Raw genomic sequence first — 24004 nt, 5'->3', positions numbered from 1 at the left:
ATTTCCCTTATCGCACATGTTCCGGTGACCATTGGGTATATATGAGGTACATGTGATATGTACTGTCTTGATATATTTCATTTTGGTAGCCTTTACAGTGCAGTGTATCAGCTTAGAATGCTGTATTTATAATGTGTACAAGCAACAAGTTAATACTTTCACCATAGTATGTTTTTTAAGGACAGCAATATGAAAGTAAAATATTAACTAAAAGCCCACATCGGCCACATTCAGAGCCCCCGTATTTTTCGTGAAGATACTGCTAAGATATGTTGGTTACTGCAGGCTGGTGTTCTGACAATATGCTTCCAGGATGAAGGTGACGCACAGAAGGCCGAGATAGTTGAATACCTCTCCAGAATGCTGTGTGGACAAACTGTGCGCATGACACTGAAGGTACTTTGAAGGAAAATTAGCGGCCTTCACGGTGGAATCCACGTGCCTGTACACGCAAACAGATCGGGAGAATTGTCCACAACACCATTCGTCACGATGGACGTGGCCTCTGTGCAGCCAACTGCATTGCCCAGGTTGCAGCGTTGACTTTGTTTACAATCGGCAAAGATTCCGGTAAACATGGACGCAAGTGCACAAGACAAAGATCCCCCATGTAGGCTTAACACACTGTTGGGGCAAGTACTGTTAACGACCATCTATGAAGGCTGGCACGGCTCAAAAGGGGGTGGGTGGCCAGCACCACACCCGGCCGCCTTTGTCTCCCTCTCGGTGATGTTTAACACACCATACCAGGTACTCATTTGAGTACTGGTTCAGATAATCATCACTGGTGTTGGTCGTAAGCGGGAATCAAACTCTGGTCGCCGTGTGCTTGCAGGTGCCCTGCAGTGAAGCGTCACTGCCCCTCCAAGTGGATGTCTACACAGAGCAGCAGGGCTCCCTGGAGGCTCTTTTGGCGTTGGCTGAGCCTCTCGATGGGGAACAGTGCAGCCCACAGGTCTACACCGCAGCACGAACAACAACAACAACTCTCTGTCAGGGCTTGGGACCACAATAGTTTACTGCTTTACATAGTCCGTGAGCCCAGACCGGATATTTTTCACTTGTTGGTACCGCCTTTGGTGGCATCACTTTAGTGGTTTAAATGTCTCCGTAGCCAAAAAAAAGTGCGTTATAACCATGTGAAATGCAACTCAACTCCATGTGGGTTGATTTCTTCATATTCGTTCCAGAACTTTGTTTAATGCTTTTGGTTAGGGTCCATCAAATATCTTTTGAAGAGTTGGGGTATGAAATCGTAAAGTAATAACGAGATCTTAAACACCGTGTCACTTGACATTCTCAGGGGCAGGGGCCCATGGAAGGCGAGAGAAAGCCAACGAGCACCGAAGGCCGGATCCAAGTGAGAGAACCGCCACACTTCTTAGAGAGCGTGGCGGTTCATGCTCTTCAAGTGGAGGACTCAGGAGAGGAGAAGGGTGCAGGTCTGGGCGCTCTTGGCGAATGGGGGGAGGAGGAGGAGGAAGAAGATGTGGCGGCTACGGAGAGGACGGGGGGGAGCGGTGACCAAGATGAGCAGGAGGAAGATGTCATGTGGGATGAGCCCCTGGTATGTTCTTACAAATTATTAAAACAACTTCTGTTGGTTATTTTTGTTAAGGTCACATGCTATTTGAAGAATATATTCTCATAAAAAAATGTTGTTGGTTTTAAGGGAGTTAAAATATTTTCCCTTCATTATGCAAATTGTTTTTTCATGGGTCAATTATTCATCCGCTCAAGGGTATGGCCCAGTAATTTTGACTACTTATTTGTCCTATATGCACCCTCACTTTTTGTGTGTGGGTTTTTACTTCACGTACATGTACTGGCTCATTGGCAACTGAGCACAAATTTACAGCAAGAAAACTCAACACATTTGTCAATAACACTGTGGCCTTAAACTAAAAAAATATATATATCTAATTGGTGATGTTTCAGGCAGTAGCTCATCTTCATAGCACATGGCGTATTGTTATGTTTGTGGTAATGGATCACTGGCTATGCAGATGCAGTATCGCCAAATAGTGTGTGTATCTTTATAACACAAGGGGCTGGGGAAACGTGTCTGATAACCTTCATGCGATCAAGCTGGAGGATAGATTGTCAGAATGCAGCTTTGCACCACTTTTACCCTTTTTCATTGGAAAATCCAAGCTAGTCCGCACGTGGGCATTACGGTATGCTTGGTTTATCCACTGGTTAAGTACTGAGCCGAGCCGGAACCAAACAATGCTAAGCCATCTGAATCTGGCTCGTGACCAAGTCAGGCCAGGTGCTGGGCTGATAATAGTGAAAATGCATCTGACATCACACAGTCCATAATAAACATTTTTGGGTTAGATTGCGTTATTTATAAATGTGTCGTAACCCTCCACCACCCGACATGGCCAAACTGTAAAAAATGTGTCACGTTTACAAAGGACAAATAGTTCAATTTAGCCCACCGGTGTGTTGAAGAGTGAATCAACATCATTTAAAATTTGAGTAACCCTAATGATATGCTTGTGAGTTTTGATGTGATCTCTCTATTCATAAAGGTTCCAGTGAATGAGTCGCTTACATTACTTGATACACTAGTAAAGAATACAGATTTACCAAAAGATATCCCGAAACTAGCTGATCATTTTTCGATTTAAAGCTTTCGTGACTGCAGGGATTCATCTTTTTGGTTCTTTCGGTAAAGTCACGTAGAAGGGAAGTAATAAAATAATAAAAATAAAACATAATAAAATAATTCTCACGACGTTTCGGCTACAACGCAAGCATCCGTCTTCAGGTGAAGAATGAAACACTGCCAAGCTTGGAGCGTATATATAAGCTGGGTTGGAGGTGGAAGAAGAGTGCCTTGACAAAATAATTTGCATATCAAGTCAATAAAGCACATACATTCACTGACACGCACACATGGACCTACAGACACGCAAAGAAATGGACTTACACTGACTGACATGGAGCCATGCACACAAAGCGACTAACACAGACGCCCATGGACTGACACACAAAGACATATCGACTCACACACACAAACACATGGACTTGCACACACACACACAGACTCACACACGCATAGACATGCACTTTAGATACACAAACATGGAGTTACACACACATATATCGACGTACACACATACAGCGACTCGCACACACACATCGACTCACACACAGTCATACGTGGACTCACACACACATTGATGCAAACACACATGTACTTCCACACACACATATCAACTAAGACACACACACATGGACTTGCACACATACATAGACTGACACACACATTGCCCTACACGAGGCATGTCCAAAGCCCGGCCCGCGGGCCAATCACAGCCCGCGGTCAGATTCCATACGGCCCGCAGCTTCGGTCTTATTATAAATCATAAAACTTTAAAGATGTAATTCCTCCTTTTACCACAGGGTGACAGCACCATTCTAATTCTATCTGGCTCTGCATCCGTGCCGCAAACCCTTCTCAAGTCATTTCTGCCATGGCGACTGCAAAAAAGAAATGCGGTCATTCGCTAAGAAAATGCTGAGCTTATTCGGCTCCACATATTTGTGAGCAAACATTCTCAGTCATGAACTTAAACAAGAACCGATTGAGGTCAAGGATGAGTGACTCCCACTTGCGTGGCATTTTACGCATCTCAACCACTGCCCTCAAGCCAGACCTGGTCTCTTTACTGAAATCTAGATCTCAGTATCACACTTCTCATTAGTGTCAGCAAGTTATCTGTTCCTTGATCAATCTCAAATTGAGTGTTTTGAACGGTAACATCTGTCACTATTAACAGTGAAAAGCCTAAAGCACACTAATGCACTTGGACTTATGGCACTTGTTTAATTAAACTCTTGAATAAGGTTTGGTTATAACTGTTGATGTTATGTACCTGTAGATGTGACACAAACTATTGCTTTCTGAAAGATCTTGTAAAAGCCAGGGGAAAAATTCACTTGATTTAAAGTTTAATGATAACAGACCACTTTGCATTACTTATAACTCCTGTTTAAAATGTTCATGAGGCAAATATATTTAACTCATGGAAATTTAAGGTATTCTATACAGTTTGTTCAATGTTATCTGACTGAATGAAAGGCAGAATTGTGTTTTTAGAGTTGTTCACGTCTGCCTGAGTGGCTTATATTTGCTTACATTGTCATTTGAAAAATCAAGCTAATTGTGACAATGAAAATTGTTTTATAACGGTGTGTATATTCACGTAACGTTTGTGGTTAAAAAAAATGTCAAAAGGAACTATTGGCCCCTGGGCATCTTCACTTTATCAAATGTGGCCCTCTTTGCAAAAGGTTTGGACACCCCTGCCCTACACACACATAGACATATGGACTGTGACAAACAGACATCTACTTTAGATACACACACATAAATTAACACACACAGCGACTGACACACATGGACACACAAATGCACATTGACTTACACACTCAAATGGAGCCATGCACACACATCGACTCACACACACTCATTCACTTAGACACACGCACATCGAGTGAAACACACACATGGACTAACACACACAGCGACTGATACGCACACAAATGGACTGACACACACAAACACTTGTACGTACACACACACACATGGGGCGTTGTCCGTTTGAAAAAGACAGACACACACATGGACTTACACACAGACATGGACCCACACACATAGAAACCCATCGACTTACACGCACACAAACACATATGGACTCGCATACACAGACATCGACTTTAGGGACACACATGTAGTTTCTGCACACGAACATTATAATTGTAATATTAGGCAACTTATTAGTTTCATAATAGTAAACAATGAAGCAGAGTTGTTATGTGCACACAAACATTATCATTGTAATATTTGTAAACGTATTTGTTTAATAATAGTAAAGAATAAACCTCAGTTCTTGGCGAAATATGCAATAAAATTGTACTTTACATTGGCGTGGTGACGCCTCGCCCCGTGCAGAGCCCGTGGCCTCGCCTAGATTGGCAAGTAGGAGGAGGTGAGAATTTGCCAGGCTGCGTGCCAGGCCGCTACCCCCCCCCACCATCCCCCCGCCCGAGGCAGAATACTACTATGTAAGCGCTTTAATAATATTAAATTAATATCTAAGGACTTTATAGCAGTAACTGCACGCATTGGGGTGGGGGGGAAGAGGACATCACACTGTGAAGAGAAATCGGCAGCGTGATGTGTATATTTATTCCATGTTAAACGCGTAAAATAAAATGTCCCCCGTGAGCCGGAGGGAACGCGCATCACTTGGCAGGGTCCACACCCCCCAGGCAATTGTCGTGAGTTGGTACGATCGATGTCGAGCAATAAGTAAATAATCAAAATAAGAATGCCACTAATTCGTTAATTAAACGACTTTAAAATTTACGGACGTGAAAACGGAATAGCCTATTCCCACCACGGGGCTTAGGGTGTGCCGGCTGGCAAATTATTTCGGTCTTAAAACCCACCGTCCGAGAGCCAAATCTCCCGCAAGCGCGCGCAGAGACTCAAACACAACTGTCAGCAGTGGCAGAGCATGCCTGTCGACACTCAATTTATTTCGATAACGTTGAAGTGTTGTGTAAAACTAATTATTACTGGCCAAGACTATTTAGAGAATCCATTGAAATTGAGTGAAATGCAAATAACTTTAATCGCTCTGACAGCTACAGGCTTAGTGCGGCCTGGAAGCATATTATTAAATAAAATATACAGTCATACCTCGGTATACGACCACTTTGGAATACGTCGAATTTGGTATACGTCGTGTTTTGACGAGAAAAACATGTGTTGGGATATGACGCGCTTGCTAGAACTTATATGGGTCGGGATGAGTCACCGCGTACCCGCGTAGACCCCGTTCACGACTGAAACAAAGCGCCGCTCCTCAGTCTGCCCATAGATCTCGTTCAGTGCACAACCCTTGCTATAACCGTGAATTTTCACGTGTTTTTTGTAACTTTAACGTGAATTTTCAGCAAGGTGAAGTGATGTAAAATTTTATTTTTATTTCAATTTATTTTTATTTATTTATGCATTTATTTGAATTTATGTATGCATTTTAGTAATAAGTAGTGTCTAAATTATTTTATACAACCCCATTAATGTATAATATGCCACATAAAATATCATTTCTTATACTCTGGAACAGATTATTTCCTTTCCCTTTATTTCTTATGGGAAAATTTTGTTTGGTATATGTCATTTTTGATAGTCCCGGAAGTCCCACCTTCTGGAACGAATTAACGACGTATACCGAGGTACCACTGTATATTACAATTACAATTCCTTATAGGGGAAACACATACCAATGATTGCCAATCTGTTATATAATTCCAATACCCTCCGCCTCAAATCACTACACCAGGTTGGGTTGAAAGATGACATCACCATGCTGCTCTATTTAAGACCAGGAGCAAGTGGGGAGGGCCTCACCATTCTGGCAAAATTGCCCGATGCTGGATGTAATTACCAGCGAAACGTCGTACTCAAATTTTAAATGATGTTGATTCACTCAACACACCGGTGGGCTAAAGTAGTGAACTATTTGTCCTTTGTAAACATGACACATATTTTTACTGTTTGGCCGTGTTGGGTGGTGGAGGGTTATGACACATTTATAAATAACGCGATCTAACCCAAAATCCTTTATTATGAATAATATTGGTTGCGAAAGCCTACGTGTTATCACACACAGTGTTTATAACTAATTGTAGCTTTGTGTGGAACAGGAATGTCCTCTTGCTCCGACACTTAACATGTTTTGACTGTGAAGTTGAAGAACTTTCGTCTGGTACATGTACAGTGGAAGGCTGAAGGCAATATTAGCGAGGATTTTGCAGCCTGAAATTATTCCGGAAGACACATGAGTAATCACTTTTAATTCAACCTGTGTTTACTACTTTGGGCTAAGAAAATATTGTGGTGTTTTCTCCATGTGTATTCTTGATGTGGTGTGTGCGGTGTGGTGCAGGTATTCACGCTGCAGCAAAAGCCATCCAGTTTTAGTTTTATGACGCTGCCACCCCCAGGAGACTATTACCCAGTCTCGGTCACCCATTTGGAACTTCCCAATCAGGTAACAGCGATGGTTAACAAGTCGACACTGTCCGTGTCGAGAGTGGCGGTGGCATCATCAGGAATCCAAATACAGTAGACTCTCGATTATCTGCATGCAGTTTATCTGATTTTCTCATTAGCCTCGCACCTGAGATTTTGACAAATTAATAACTCATGGATTTTCCTTTAAGCCCAAATTAATCTAAAAATAGTTCTACGTTGTTATTCTTGGAAATGTTTATTACAAGTCACATGCTTAAACTGAACAAATATGTTGCTCCGGTTGATCCTACATCCACGTGATCACCCCTACAGTACAGTAGTTGCAAATATTTACAGCAGCGGGGTGGAGTTTGATTGAGGTTGATTGGCGTGGCTCTGCTGCTGTCTACTTAGTGGGCCGAGTATTCTGCACGGGAGCTGGAAAGTGTTATCACTGAGCAAGGGCATCGAAACCTAACGATCAATTGATCGTTAGGATTTGTTCTAAATCGAAAGAGTAACAATTGAAATCAGTTCTGCTTCATTTGATTTATTTATCCGATCATTTATTTTGTGAGTTTTAATATATATTTATGTTCATTATTGACAACTTGCAAGCTCAGCACACGGCAGATGCCTGCGCAGCGCGACTCACGACCTCCTCTTGATACCAAGATCCAGGATGGTCATGTCTATGCGCCGCTTCTCGGTGGCAGCCCCAACATTCTGGAACGATATCCCTCTGCACATTCGCAGCATCACCTCAATCGCCTCCTTCAAGAGAGACTTAAAAACTCACCTCTACAATCATGCTTTTGAGCGACTCTGAGCTTGGCTCCGCGCCTCTGAGTTGCGGCCACTACGTCTGCAAATTTGCGCGCGTTACAAATTGAACTATTATTATTATTAGCAGAGGTGTGGACTCGAGTCATGTGACTTCGACTCGAGTCAGACTCGAGTCATGAATTTGATGACTTGCGACTCGACTTGGACTTGCATAACAATGACTTTGTCCCACCTATGAGATGTGGACTCGAGTCATGTGACTTGGACTCGAGTCAGACTCGAGTCATGAATTTGATGACTTGCGACTCGACTTGGACTTGCATAACAATGACTTTGTCCCACCTCTGATTATTAGTGGTTTTTGGCATAGATATCTGCAGACGAAGGATATTTTTGGATAATCTGCGATTTTGAATTATCCGCGGCCATCCCCGTCATTAGCGTGGATAATTGAGATTCTACTGTACGTTGAGTTGTGCTGCATCATACTGAGTTGCAATAATCTGAAGAGCAATGTATTTGTATTTTAGAACACATTGAGGCAGCGTTAAGATCTAACAGGCAAGCGTAGGTTGTGATGGGGGTGGGGGGGTTACTTTTGCATGATGGAGGAGGGTGCAGGTCGCAGAACGGCCACGGGAGTGGCATCCAGAGGCTGGCGACTGAAGGGAAAGAACCAAAGCCACCAGTTGGTGACTATGAGAGAGCAGAGACCTTCAAGGTCGGCTGCCGATTCCTGTAAAAGCTTTGGGATCTGGTAGAAGGGAAGAAGTGTTGTCATTGTGTTTGACTACAAAGGTATTTGCCATTGCCCAGGATTATTAAACAGCCCTCACACCTAACATCAAAAATGAGCTGCATTAAGCTGAATAAATTGCTATCCTAAATGTGTATTATCTTAAAGGAATTTATGAAGCGCCTTAACTAAGGCCTTAACTAAGGCACTTTACAAATAATTAACAACGATGCAACAATGTATGAATGTAATGGTGGAGATAAGGTGAATAAAATAGTGGAGAGGAAGCAATGGGAGAAAAATGGTGATGCGGGAATTCGGAGAAAAGAAAATTGATGACGGTCAATGATATGCATGGATTGAATGAATGGAGAATGAGTGAAAGCAATATGAGAATATGAAGAGGGAAAAGTAACAGTGGCGGTTATGAGGGGGAGATTAAAGGGGGGGTCGTGGGGTGAACTGAACTAAGGAACAATAAGTGTGAGTTTTTAGTGAGGAGTGGAAACTAGGTCACTGCTTAATGTGGAGGGGGAAGTTTGTTCCAGTGAAGACGAGGAAGAAGAGAAAAAGAGCGAGAGCGTGCATTGAGCGCAAGGAAAAGGAGAAACAGAGAGACAGCAAAGATTGAGAACGTAGAGGGCGAGAAGGCGACAAAGAAGGATACAAGCGTGACAAGATACTCGTTTTGTACAAACAGTTATTCTTGGGCCAGTGAGTTGATTTCGTGATCTCTTGGTGTCGTGGTCTCTTGGTAATGATCCCACCACGTAGGTGTACATCCGCCTGTCTGCCAGCCCCCCGCCCACGCCTCTCTTGGAGGGCCGAGAGGATGAGCAAGGCCTCAACCCCAATCTGATCGCCGCTTTAATTAAAATCCACACATCACCGATCCGCCTTTCTCCAAAAAAGGATTTTAATGTTGGTAAGTAAGACGATGCAGTGCTCACAATAAACTTTTGTGCTTTCAGAATTTACAGTTTTCTACTTTTATAGAGCCTCAGCACCATCCTCAACCAGAATGTGTCGTTTAATCACCACGTGCAAAATATAGTCATGTCGAGCAATTTTCATATCAGGGCTCTACGACACATTTGACCACTATTTAGTCGTGACGTAGCCAACACGGTGGCGTGTAGCATCATCTCGACAAGGCCCAATTATTGCAACTCGCTACTCTACGGGACGTCTGGCAAAAACTTTACCAAGCTGCAGTGTGTACAAGCTCTGCCACGTGTCGTGATGGGTACTGCAAGATCTGACCATGTCCGTCCGGTGCTCGCCAAGCTGCATTGACTTCCAGTTTCTGAACAAATCCACTAAGGTCACGCTCATTACATGCAAAGTGCGTGCCACATATCAACCACAATACCTTGGTGATCTCGTCAAGGAATGTGAACCATCATGCGAATTCTGGTCATCCTCGCAGCGGCTTTTGACTAGCCATCGAACAAAGATGGTCACCGCATCGTACGGTTTCAGATGCGCTGCTGTGTCCATCTGGAACACTCTTCCTTCTGATATTAGAAAACTTTCTTTAAAACCACTTTGTGTGTGTTTAGTTTGTTGTCCTTCCCCCACACCTCCGATGAGCCCGATTGACTACGTATGGTTCGAAAGAAGTTCCATACGAACAAATATCCTCCGTAGAACCTTAACAGACTGTTGAGGCAAGTGCTGTTGGCAAGCACCTATACATACATACAACATGCCTGTATAGGTTAACACAAATAAGGTTCTTGTACATAAGTTTGTCACGTGCAAACTTATTCCAAGAAAGCTAAACAGTGGTGTGGTAACAGCCACCCCTGCAGCTTTATATGTTGAAACAACACCCAAATGGCAGTGAGATCACCACGATGCTTGTGCCATGCTCTGTGCACGTTGAGACCAACGTGAAGGGTCGAAGACCTGCCACTGGCAGGAGGAGGTCACGGAACAGACTGGCAAGATCACGTGCAAAATTATAGGTCGAGCAATTTTCATATCAAGCTCTACTACACATTTGACCACTATTGAGTCGTGACGGAGCCAACACGGTGGCGTGTAGCATAGTATAAACGGGGCTCGATTATTGCAACTCGCTACTCTGTGGGACATCTGGCAAAAACATTAAAAAAATTATTTGGCACATGTCGTGATGGGTACTGCAAGATCCAAACGACAAGATGCACCAACTGTGCTCCCCAATGCGTAACCCCCCACCCCTCCCCTGCACACACCCCTCATTCGCGTAGTCTGCTCGGCGCGAGGTTTGCAACGACTCATTCTTTGAAACTGGTGAGAGCGGTCTCGGGGAGTTCTCCGGACACGGGCACGCTGCGTTTTGTATGAGCTGTGGGAGGAGAGGGCCGTTTATTAATGTGGTGGAGTGCCGTTTGACTATCGGCACTGCCAAGACGAGCGATTCTCCTTGTTCACGTGGCCCATTGCCATGTATTTAGTGTTCATGTAGGCCTTTAGCTTACCTCGCGGTGTTTACCAATGACCATAGCTTAGAAATATATCCTCATAGAATGTTGCATATTAGTTATTGTAAGATGAATAGTTGATTGTTTACAGTATGGGGATATGTTCTAAATTGTTAAAATATTTATATAAGCTACCCTGGACCCAAAACATTTCTGTAACGTTGTCGTGGGAGTCCATGACCCCCCCCCCCCGAACTTCCACGTGTCCGTGTCTGCAGGCTCGCTCTGCATGGCGCCGTTCAGCAAGGACGGCCGCTGGTGCCGGGCTCGCGTGAAGTGCGGCCCCCGCACGCTCGCCAGTGGCGACGGTGTCCTGCTGGTGGAGTACGTGGACTTTGGCTGCTGCTACGAGCATCGCCCCAGCGAGTGAGTGCTCCTCTGTTTTTCACTGCTTGGTAAAAACGCAAAATTTGTTGGGTGTGACTTGCATCCAATACTTTGTTTTGTTTCCATAATTAATCGCTTGTCACCTTTTCCTCAATTAACCAAAGGAATAAGTCGTACCCATAATTGTTAAATGTTAGGACATTGCTCTCCAACACACTGTAGTAATGCATTGCCACTTCTGTTCACGTGGCAACTTTATGAATTAGTGGAGCATCTGACCCTCTTATTCACGCCCCTATTACCCGCGGGTTGCTGATTGGCTTGGAGCATTTGTCGTCTCTCACTGGCTGAGCGAATGTAAACAAAGATGGCGGCAGGGTGCACTTTTGTACCGTGGCACCACAATTAGGGACCCACCACACACAGTGCAGTAGTCCCTCAGTTAACGTTTCTAATCCATTCCACAAAACTACTATTAACTGAAATAACTGAATCCAAGAGAGCTGTTTCCACTGCCAAAAACAGAAGGTATAATGTAAACAAAGCCAGTCGGTCTAAACGGCTCATAAATGGGTGTCACTGATTGGCTGAGGGCATAACTCAGCCCCACGTACAAGCGCTCGGATAGGTACAAATTGGCGCCACCGCATGCATAACGTTAATACATTAGTCAACAATTTTAACATTAGTCAACCATGGGGGGGTGCCCTATGGGAGGCGAAACGTTAACTGCAAAAACCGTTGAACTGATATCGCTGTTAACTGAGGAACTAGTGTTGTGTTTCTCATGGCGGTGATGGCCTTATTACAAATGCTTTTCAGATTGCGAGCCATCCCGGTGGAGCTGCTAGAGTTTCCGGTGCAGACAGTACAGGTGCGCCTCTGGGGGCTTAGCCCACCACCCTCCGAGGACCCCGCTTCCGCTGCTGCTGCTGCCGCCGGGGAGAGGCTCCCCTATGGGCGCGAGTGGCCCCGCTGCACCTTGCTAGCGGTGCGCAGCTGCGTGGATGGCGTGCCGCTGGTGGCCAGCACAGTGGTGAGTGCCAGGTTTGCGTGTGCTGCTGCGTGTGTGTGTGCATGCCAAACTGTGGTTTACACATACCTGGCAGAGTCTGCTATCTGAAACTGGTCTTTGCGCAAAAAAACATTCCAATTTGGGGGGAAAAAATACCTGCAAAAATCTCGGTTGGGATTACGCATCGGCAACGTCACTCTCTCCAACAGCAAAAAAACACTTAGCAAGGCCCTCCTGAAAAAAAGTATTGAGATTGAGTGAGGCTTTCGTGGGTAAAATAGCCTAAATGGTAAAAGAACAAACAATGACAATACTGCCATTTCATGGTAAACGGAGTGCTGCGTGTTTTCTCTTCGTCCTATGCTGCCGGTCACCAGTCCAATGGTTTGTTCACGTTCAGCAATTCCCCTTTGGGCCATGGAACGTTCTGCGCTCATCATCGCACTTTTACAGCCTCCCTATCCAAAATCCTCGCTTCTTTCTGCACTTGGGGGGGACGAGTTGTAGACGACAAGGCTAAAGCTATCTAGTAGTTAAGAGTTACACGTTTAGATATTTACAAGTTGATAAACGATTATCCGGTGCTGCACAATTTTCTGTGGCTTCCAACATTATCCGGTGGTCCCGGACCGATCTGGCAAAACCGCTCTGAAGGCTGTAACCAGTCCGGCGATTGGCACCGTGTGCATGAGAAAGAAAAGTAGATTTGCTTGATTTTAGTGTCAAATATATTCACTACATTATACACTACATACATACAATTTAAACAATGAATATAATGCACGTATATACATCTCCATAACTAATAAAAATAAAATGTACAGTGTGATCCGGCAAAAAGTGCATGTAATTTGGCGTTCACATCAATCCGGCGATCATCAAACAAGTTGTTGAGAATCAAGAGTGTAGTAGTACTACTACTTACTACGTACATCACCCCAGTCTTCGAGATTGGAGTGCAATGTACGATACAGTAAATACAGAAACTTTTTACAGTAGGATATTTATTTTTGTGTTTGTATGTTTATATCAATTTCACGAACAAATTTAAGACGCTAAAACAGAAACGTAACACCTAAAAACATAATGTTATGCAAGAATGTGCAAAAATAAGGAAGGTTCGCCGCTGCGTCACATGACGACGCCCAGAGAGGCGGGGGAGTCGCCAGCATGCTGAGATGGGGGGGGGGTGCTACTTTTGCCCCGTGGTGCGGTAATGCAGCGGTGTTTGGGGGATTGCTTTATTAGCTCCACGTTAGCGAGTTGCTGCGGCTATAACATTCATGTGGACCCTGGCACAGGCAGAGCTCGCAACGTTCCTTCGCCGATTACGGAAGCGATTTGCTGTGCGATTGTTGACGGCCTGTTTTCCAAGCATGCTCGCTGAGTGTGCACAACAGCGAGAGCGCATCGCAGCGAGAGCGCAGTGGTGAACTCGTCGTAGTGAGCACGCAGTGGCGACTGGGTCAAAGCGAGCATGCAGTGGTGAACTCGTCGTAGCGAGCACACAGCGGCGACTGGGTCAAAGCGAGCATGCAGTGGTGAACTCGTCGTAGCGAGCACGCAGTGGCGACTGGGTCAAAGCGAGCATGCAGTGGTGAGCGCGTCGTAGTGAGCACGCAGCGGCGACTGGGTCAAAGCGAGCATGCAGTGGTGAACTCGTCGTAGCGAGCACGCAGTGGCGACTGGGTCAAAGCGAGCATGCAGTGGTGAGCGCGTCGTACTGAGTGTAACCTCGCAGCCCCGATCACGGCTTGCGCTCGGACTGCGCAGTAACTCCGCCCTCGCTATTCTCGCCAGAGTGGCGTTGGGTTTGCCAGGGCCCGCCTCCACATCGGCCGTGACGTCCTTGCCCCGAGTCGGTCACGGGGCTGACGGGTCTGTGGACAGTGGCACGACTGAGTCGTAGGGTTTAGATTAATATATTTTATTATTCACAACATGTTCTGATATAGCTGCATATTTTTAGATCAGGAGTAGAGTTGGAACGACTGAAGCACATCCTTCATTTTTGGTATTAAATTCATGGGAAAAGCCATTCCCATTTTACAAAACGTCATTTAACGTGTGCTTTTCGAAGTATGCATCCCTTGTTTGTAAATTGAGGGATACCTGCTGTGTGTATGTCCAAGAATAGATGGATGGACGAGGGCCCCAAGTCTGTCCAAGCTATACGGGGGATCTTTTCCTTGTGCAATAGTGGGGAGCATTAGTGCAGTGGACCCGAATTCGATTCCTGCAGTGACGATTATCTGAACCGGTAGTGGGCCTCCCCTAGGTCGACTCGGCCTCAAATGAGTACCTGGTGTGGTGTGTAAACATCGCCACTGGGGAAACAAAGGGCTTGCTTTTGGCTACCCACCCCCTACGTGTGCCGTGCCGGCCTTTATAGGTCATACTTGCAAACAGCACTTGCCCCACAACAGTCTTTTCAGGCTATACGGGGGATCTTTGTCTGTGTGCAATAATAGACAGATGCACGAGGGCCATGCGTGGCGCTGTACCACGCTGCGGAGCCAGGCGGCCCCCTGGTCTACCAGCACATCCCAGAGGAGGGTCTGGCTCAGTGGGAGGTGGGTGCTGAGGGAGCGCAGCCGCCAACACACGGGTGGGTTGAGTCATGTCATTCCGCTCAATGCCACATTGAGCAGTCAACTTCGCTAATTAGCTTCCACTTCTCTGTCGCAACTCACTTTTGTTTTCCCCTAGCGCATCTCACGACATCTTAACCTCCTTGTGGCTACCACTCATTCCCCATCCATCAATCCATTCGTCATAATTTGCTCTTCACTATTGTATTATTTATAACTAAATTCATGCATCGCAGGGTTCACCCATTCATTCCTTCCTCGTATTTTATTCACTTTCATCTTCACCTTGGTCAAGGTGCTCTATAAACTACGATAAAGATACGATCCCATTTAGTTATAATCTCGGAGGCAGCCCGTTTGAGCCCACTAATTACAGCAGTCACATATTTGATGAGTAATGATGTCAGTGCCAAGCAAACATCTGAACCAGACCTCGCCATGCACCCCATATACCAATGTGCATTGATGAGAGATTTGGTGTATCCGTAAAGGAGAGAGTTGCAGCAGACAGGTTCCGGATGTGCTAAATGCACTGATGAGGGTCTTGGCTGCAGCTGAGTTAAGGATATAACATATGCAGAGATGTCGGGTAGGGTGGAGATGGGTCCTGAAGATTTGAGATATTGGTGCATGGGGCAGCACTTTGTTGATATTGTAGTTGGTTATATTTTCAGTCACAATACATTACTTTTATTACATTATAGATATAATATTGGACGTAGCAAAGTGACTATTGTATTGAGTTGGATTATATATTTTTCAAGTCATTAAAAAAATGACATACAAACAGGCACTAATTGAATAGCCAATATATTGTTTGTGAAAAGGTACTTTCTGTTGGCCTAGGGCTTACTGGATGCACAGTGATGTCTTTCAAACTATTCCTGTATATACTCAGATTACACAGTCATCCATTAGTGTTTTTTTTGGGTTAGATGGCGTAAATATAAATGTGTCGTTGAACCCCCCACCACTTGACAGTCAATTATCAAGGTTTGTCATGTAAACAAAACATGCTGATTACTAGTTCAGCAATAACTGGTTCTGTGTTGGAGAGTAAACCCACAACATTTACAATTAGAGTACCCGTGACGTTTTCGCAGGTAATTACAACAACCAGCCTCATCGGGCAACAGCCAGAGTTGTAGAGAAATCCTCCGGTTTCGGACTATATTTATATTTATGCAATCTGACCCAAAAAATATATCTTGGATAATATTGAACGCGAAAGCCTACATGTTACACGTAGTAACATCGCTCGTTACTGGCAGACTAATTCCATATGTGAAACACTGCACCTTCGTAAGAAATGGCACAAATACCAAATGAATATACCAACTTATGGTCTAGACTTTATAATTGTAAACGTTTGTAGGTGTTTTAGATTGTCACTATGCTAAGTGACTTGTTTGAGCATTGGAATATTAGACCTCGTAACCGCACCCTGCGTAGACGGAATCAAGGTTGTTTCTTACTTGTGCGCAGATAAGCAAGTGCCTGGATCCTGAAAGCTCCCAGTGCCTCCGGGCCGTTCTGTTCCAGCCCCACTGTGACGAAGGCAGCCTCACTGGAGCATTCAGCCATGCTGACGTTGAGATCGTCGGTGAGGAAGAGTACACCGCCAGAATGGAGGACAGCAAAAACGTGTACACTCAGAACGACAGCATCTGCGTTCAAATGATTATTTCCTTAGTTCAGTGGTTCTTAACCATTACTGCAGCCATGCACCCCTTTGGTTCTCAATCGTTAAAAAACATTATGTTAATAAATACATAGGTTTGATGAGACAAAGTAGTTGTACTTACGTGCCCGTGCTTCATATGTGTTTCGATGATTTACCTTCTAAAAGAATCGGGCCATGTCTCGCACCCCCAGAAAGGGCATATTGCACCTCCAGGGGGTGCGTCCCCCCCAGGTTAAGAACCACTGCCTTAGTTCAGGGCCATCGCTTATATACAATGTCTTATATAACGTGATGGTCCAGATATTATTTCAAATCTTTTGATTCTTTAAGAGTCAAGTTTTGCTTCTAAAATAGCAATTTACCAATATCTTTTCCAAACTCTTGGAGTTCCTAGATCCCAAAGTTTGTTTTGAAAAGTAAATCAGTACCAATGATATAAACCCAAATTCAATCCATGTTGTTGCATTTCATGTTAAATATTGTTTTTTTTTATCATTAAACACAGTTATTAGATGTTTTGTTGCAATTGTAATTGGCAGTCATTTTATGAGACACTGTATATACTGTGTAACAATGTAGTGGAATGAGAGCACTCACCACCACCACCCTTGTTCACCTTCTGACTGAAAATAGGCAATTTGGAAACCACAATAATGTACATCACTGTACACCACAATACTGTACACCACAATATTGTACCATACATCACTGTTTCAGAGACAGAATATTTTCCATCAAATGTGTGAAAAACATTTAAAACTACACTTTAAAAAAATCCAAAGTTGAAATTATATTCACAATGAGTTTGCGTTAAAAGAAATAAAATTCCCACAGAAGATATCTCGGCCTCGCTGTGCGCTGCGTTGCACCGCTAGTCGAGTAGATAACCTTGCGTTCAATAAACCTTCGGAGCCAGGATGAACGTCCAACTCCAATCGTCATTTATTGATTGTAACAAGGTAAAACTGGTGAGAAAACAGATACAGCATTTGTTATAATCCGGAAACACCAACACAATGAACACCACAGCATCAGAACATTGTCTTAGATAACAATAGATCCTGGACGGACCAGGCCCCCACATTACCACTGAACAACTAGACAAAAGCACAAGCCGGTGCGTTGCATACAGGCACACAGTGTTTTCATCCCACTGCACCCCAAATGTACAGCATTACACATAACACTAAACTGTGGATGAGATACTTCGTCATCTTTACTCTCAGGATCGCAACATAGGCACAAGTCTGACTCGACCTACTAAATCACAAGTAACATCCACAATAAGGAAAGTCGCAGGCTTCGTTACTAACTAGACCTCGTATTTACTACAACAACTTAACAGCACCATAAAGGCATTTACATCACTATAACGGTCATTCCAACATTACAACAGCATTGCCAATATTATAGGAATATAAACAAACTTACAGACAATGCTTCTTAAGCTCCCACAATGGACAAGTGCGGCTGTGATCTCACTGAGATGCGATGCGTGCCGCCATCTTGAATTATGAGTAAGATGGCCGTTGCCCGCGTGGTTCACAAAATCTAACATCGTGACTTCCTGGTCACGTGACCAAAATTAGCATAAAAAAACAGGAACTTCCTGTGAACGTACGCTCCACATCTGCCGTGAGGCAAGACAGAAGATGTTATCCTTTGTGTACGTGTTGTGGGTATAAACTTCGAGGGAGACTTCTCTCTTGGAGGCAACGCGTTTATTTCAGATAAACAATAATAGCCGTAACACTAAGGGTTATGGCCCCTGTAACACTACGGGGTACGGCCCCTTCACCCGATAACCTAAGGGAGGTACAGCCTCCCTTCTAGCGGGCCCTACAGACTCCGGTCTACGCTCTCACGGGTCCTCCGCTATGGGAGCTAGGGGAGGCGAGACTGACCCGGCCTAGCCAGGGTACGGGTCTCACCGCTGGTTCGCTACAACCCGGCTCCTACAAGAGCCTCGGTTGAGGGTCCCAGGGTGCTGGACTAGTCTTCGGGTCTTGAGGAGATAAACACTGCCGGTCCCGTTGAGAAGACCAGCTTTATACACAAGTTGGGGCTTACCCCGCCCCTAGCCACATCTTCCCTCGAACCTTCCAGAAGGGTCTGGGTCGGGAATGAACCGTTGGCCCCCAGCCCCCACCCCTTGGGGGTCTGGGGTCTCTACTTCCAGTCACAGGGTACCCAGGGGGGGTTTTACCCCAGGCCAACCACCACACCTCCCGCACACTCCCTCGGCCGCCCCCAATCGGTATGTGAGTGTGGTGACCATAAGAAGACCCACAGCGCCTTGGTATGGCACAACATCACTCCCCCCTCCGTAGCACCCAGCCATCCCGGCTGACAATAATCCTAAAGGGTACAACAATGTACAAGATACGCGAGCCTCAACTATAATAACCGCGAAAAAAGGTGAGTAACCCGACATAAATACTCCAACCCACCTGTACAAATGTACACTATATACAACCTATAGAAGAACAAGGTAAGTTCACGGCGTGTGCAAAAGTGACCCCTTCCCCTCCCGAGTTTACTGTACAAAGTACCCCAAAGAGTGCAATAAAAGGCAACAAGAATGAACAGCGGGCTGTACTCGTTGTGGAGTGTGTGGGGCGTGTATGTGAGTCGAGGGAGTGGGTCAAGAAAATCGCCGAGCCCTGGACCGAGTCCTCCCCTAAGCCGGCGGGACTCAGGGGTGACGGTTGCGGGTCAGAGGGCCATACAGGAAGAGTGTCCGAGGGGGCGGCGGGGGAACTCCTCTTGGCAGGGCGCGGTGGAGCAGATGCCAGCGGCGCCGGTGCAGGCGTCAGTTGTGGCGCCGGTGCAGGCGTCAGTTGTGGCGCCTGCAGAGGGGGGCAAGAACCTCCGCTGTTGCTCCGCATCATCAGTAGGCACACAACCCGGCTCGTCGTATACCTCACACAAACGGGCCGGACTGAGTGGGAATGAATCGGGAGCGCGTGAAACAAAGTACGGCTTAAGAACGCGACGGATTTACGTGCCAGCAGCGGCGACCCCAACGAATCAGCACGCATTGGGGCCGAACCACACGCACCACGTCGACGGGCCCCCGCCACAGTTTAGCCAACTTGGGGGACGTCCTCACAGGGACCTGAGGGCAGTGAAGCCAAGCTTTGTCGCCCGACCTCCACCTGTGGTCAGAAACGCGGGAGGCCTGCAGGCATTCACTAGTGTGTTGCCACGCCTCTGAATTAATTCTAGCAGCCTCTCGTGCTTCGGTTAGCCTCTCAATGTTAAAGCGAAGCGAGTCGGTCAATTTAGCAGGCTGTTTAGGTGGAGTCACGCCGAGTTGGACATCAACTGTGGGGGTCGTGCTCCCTGCCATACATGAGATAAAAGGGCGAGTAGCTGGTCGAAGCGTGGGGGGCCATGCGGTAAGCGGCTAGCACGCCAGGAATGCGCAAGTCCCAATCCTGCTGGGACTCGCTCACTTGGTGGCTAAGCATCGTCGTAAGCGTCCGGTTCAACCGCTCCACCATGCCATCCGTTTGCGGATGGTATGGAGACATGCGTACCATTCGAGTGCCAAGCAGGAAGCACACATCATGGAGCAATCTAGAAGATAAGTTCTTCCCTTGATCTGTTAGTAACCTTTCAGGTGCCTCTTTATCCATCACGTATCCATTGAGGAATGCCAGGCAATGGGCCAACGTGTAAAGTATTTTGCCCCAACCAACAAAAACCGATTTCCACGAGGTGTGGCAGGAAATGGCCCCAGGATGTCAAGAGCGACAAGCTCATTGACCCGCAAAACTTGTATGGATTGTAACGGTGGGGCCATTTCGGCGTGCGCATTGCACGCACCCTTCTAACAAATCGGCGACATCAGCCACCATGCCTGGCCAAAAAAGATCCCTACGAATGGTGTCCAAGGTTTTATGCACACCCAGGTGCATCAGCTGGTCCGTCAGTATGTAATACAGCAGATGTTCTTGCTTGGACCCGGCATGCATCCATGATGTTGTGTGGACAAAACAGCCGCCATTCGCCACTAAGTGGCGGTGACGCCACCACGACGCTTGTGCCAGGCCATGTGCACCTTGAGGCCACGTGAAGTGTAGAACGCCCGCTGGCAGGAGGTCACGGGGCAGACTCAGCGGGTGCCACGGGTCTGGCTGATTCACCACCTGTGCCCTGTGATGCTGCCGCCACGAAGCCGTTCGGCAGGTGCCCAAACCCCCGACTTCGCCACCACCAAGCAACGGAGCCAACCCCGCGTCCCCCTCACCTCACCTCACACGAACACACCCGCACGCATTCCCCCCCCCCATAGAGCTCCGAGGGGAGGTCACCTGGCCGACCGGTTTTTATCCGAGAAACCCTTATCGGGGTTAACTCTCACGGTTTCCGGCGATCAGGGAATTGGACGACCTCCCCCGTGCTACGTTGCGCCGCGGCGCTGCGACCAGCCGTAATATGGTGTGGTCGCGGCATGGGGCATTCGGCCACCGCGGTTGAGGTGCATTTTCCCCCCACACACACCCCCACGGGTCGACGGGGCAAGCAGGGGAGGGACGGGACAGCACGAATAGCGGGACCGCAGGAGCTGTTGCGCATAGTCATGGAGGGTTGGGATAATTACGCTTGAGCGCGCAGGCACCATTGTTAGGGGAGTTAAAGGATAAGGCTATTAGTATAAATAATTGGGAGAGGGGAGGCGCGCGAGGAGCCATGCACAGCTTCCCACGACGGGCCTTTGTGATGGACACCGCCGCATGAACCTCGATGATGGGGGCCTGCGTGAGAAAAGGATTGATTGGAATTTGCGCCGTGCAGGTCGCTCATTGATTAGCGGAACAAAGGCACCGCGGAGCTGCCTGGCCCGGGCGAGGGGGGCGCGTGCCATTGTTTGGAGTTCACGCCGCGCGGACAAAGGATTAATTAGCATAGCGAAGGCGCACGGTGCGTGGGAAGGGGGTAGGGGTCCGGGAATCAGGATAAATGGGAAGCGCAAAGGGGAAATCGGACGGTTCTCTCCAGGCCAGCGGACCCGCAGCAGCTCCAGCCAGCGACCCGGACGTCCGTGCGACGCGTCGAGGTGCGCTGTTAGCACCGGGAGCAGCGAACCACCGCGGGCACCAAACAGTGAGTGGGGAGGTGAAGTAGGGTAGCGTAAGCCGATAAATAGGGAATAGGTACAGGTTTGGGTGGAATAGGCCAGCCTCGTCGACTCACTGATTCAACATCAATTCGCAGGTAGCATATAATAAATCATTAATAGCGAAGCGTGGTCTCGCGTGATCTTGTTGAGCAGTGTGTCGCGTGGGGAGCTGCGTGTGTGTGCGTGCGACCACCCCGTGTGCGATACAGGTGCGCGATCATAACGCGAGTTGAGTTGGAGTGCACGGAACGGCGTGTGTGTGTGTGGGCGTGCGTACGTTCGCTCCGTGTGGGTTGCAGGCGCGCGATTAGGACAGGGAGGTATCGTAGTAGGGAGGGGCAGAATACTACTCGGTAATTAGCCATGCCGGCTACGCGGACCCGCGGGGGAGGGGAATCCTCGGGCGATGGTTCCCACGCCACGGGTGAGGAACCTAGCAGCGGGGGGGCGATTGATGATGCTAGCCCGGCCGTTAGCATTATCGAGGGAGGGATCTCGGGGGCTAGCGACCCTCACATATTGGTGTCAGAAGCGGGACGATCCCCCGCACCCCCAAGGGAAAGAGGCCCCCCAACCCAGGTTAAAATCAAATGCACATTTACGGGCAAAGGAATTCCATCATGGAAATCGTTTGCCCGCAGCATCAGGGGGGCTAAAAAGGTTAATGGGTGGTCGGATGAGGAGGCGTTGCAGCAGTTAGAGATACATTTAGATGGACGGGCAGCTGACTTTGTGGAAGCTTTGCCCGCAAGCGTACAAACTCAGTGGGAAAAATTAATGTGCGAACTCGAACGGCGCTTCGGCGCCTATGACGAGGAGGATGCGCAGGCGGCCTTAGAGGCACGCCGCCGCCAGCCCGGCGAGGATCTGCGAGATTACGCCGAGGACGTACGCATGTTGACCCAGCTCGCGTACCCGGAGCACGAGGCGAAAGTAATTGAGAGCCTCGCCGCCGGGAAGGTCCAGCGATATTTGGCACGCACCCCGTGGTGGCAGCCAAATATAGACGGTGCACGCCTCTCCTTTAACACACTTGTCGAGCGCGCGCGTAAATGCGAGAAGCTCTCTGGTGAGCGCGCGCAGCCTCGAGGGAGGGGACGAGAGTGCGCCGTAGCGAGCCTACTCTCGGACGAGGAGGAGGAGCTCGCCATCGCAGGAAGGGGACGGGCAAGGGAGCCCCAGAGACCCAGCGAGACTACCCCGGGGTGGGTAGCCGGGTTACAGACCGGCATTGGAGATATTGCTGGCCGGGTAGACCGAATGGACGGTAAGGTAACCCACGTAGGTGAGAGGGTAACCCAGGTACGCGAGGAAGCAAATAAAAATGTGAAGACCCTCCAGTCTGAGATGGGTGAACTACGCTCGACAGTAGGGGGACTAGCCGGGAGGGTGTCCCAATTAGAGTCCGATGTGGGGCAACTGCGTACTGGGGGAGGGAGAGGGAGCGGACAGGGGACCCGCTACGGAACCGCCCCCCTCCCCGGGCATGTTATATGTGCGATCGCCGAGGGCATCTAGTGAGAGACTGTCCTGAAATCACCCGAGCTCGGCAGGCGCGGGGGGTTAAACTCCAACGCCTCCTAGTGAGCGGACCCACTAGGGGTGCAATCGACGCGGTCCCGATACAAATAGACGATAATGAGAATAATGGCGAGCGAGTGATCTCCACACAGGTTCCAGCAACAACGCCCACGGAAATGGTGACTCCTGGCGACTGGCTACGGGAGCTGGTGGCGGGGATCACGGGGGCCACGTCGCTGGTGGAAGGGGAGGTTAACGGAGTGCGTACCCGAATCCTGCTAGACACGGGGGCGGTGGCCTCGCTCGTGAGCGCAGCGCACTGCAGCGCGATCGGGGTCGACGTGCGTCACCTGCAGGCACCGGACCGCGCGCTGCACACGGCGAGCGGAGCCGGAATGGGGCTGCTGGGGAGAGCCACCCTAGAGGTCCGCATAGGCAGTCAGGTGTGCACCCAGGAGTTCTACGTGTCGAGTGCGTTGTGTCACGAGTGTATCGCAGGTACCGACCTCTTAGAACGGCTGGGACTCAACGTGCAACCCCGCCAGCGATGCGCCACCATGGAGAGCAACGGCGAGCGGATACCGTTCTTGGGACGAGAACCGACGCGCCCCCGCTTCGCACCTGTGGCCGCTATCCTGGCGACGGCAGTCACCATCGGCCCGCTCACCGAGATGCTGGTGCCGGTGGCAACATTCCCCACCGACCC

General features: G+C 47.9%; 1 protein-coding gene across 3 annotated transcripts in view; it reads left to right on the top strand.

The window, feature by feature from the left end:
• The window catches only part of LOC144720930 (RING finger protein 17-like), a 153917-nt gene extending 136755 nt beyond the window's left edge, over positions 1-17162 (top strand). For 2 of the 3 annotated variants that reach the window (XM_078598110.1, XM_078598117.1), the window contains exons 34-42: positions 313-396; positions 836-955; positions 1304-1567; positions 6972-7076; positions 9336-9486; positions 11251-11398; positions 12182-12395; positions 14846-14947; positions 16451-17162. In XM_078598110.1, coding sequence (XP_078454236.1) covers positions 313-396; positions 836-955; positions 1304-1567; positions 6972-7076; positions 9336-9486; positions 11251-11398; positions 12182-12395; positions 14846-14947; positions 16451-16741 — 1479 coding nt within the window. In that variant the 3' untranslated portion in view covers positions 16742-17162. Of the gene's footprint in view, positions 1-312; positions 397-835; positions 956-1303; positions 1568-6971; positions 7077-9335; positions 9487-11250; positions 11399-12181; positions 12396-14845; positions 14983-16450 lie in introns of all 3 variants that reach the window. The other variant, XM_078598127.1, reaches the window with a different exon arrangement.
• The last annotated feature ends 6842 nt before the right edge of the window (positions 17163-24004 follow it).

This window comes from Lampetra planeri, chromosome 1 (assembly GCF_965212315.1).
Source record: "Lampetra planeri chromosome 1, kcLamPlan1.2.h2, whole genome shotgun sequence".
NCBI lineage: Eukaryota > Metazoa > Chordata > Hyperoartia > Petromyzontiformes > Petromyzontidae > Lampetra > Lampetra planeri.
Note: the sequence above shows the minus strand (reverse complement) of the source record. Positions and strands in the feature narration are given on the sequence as shown.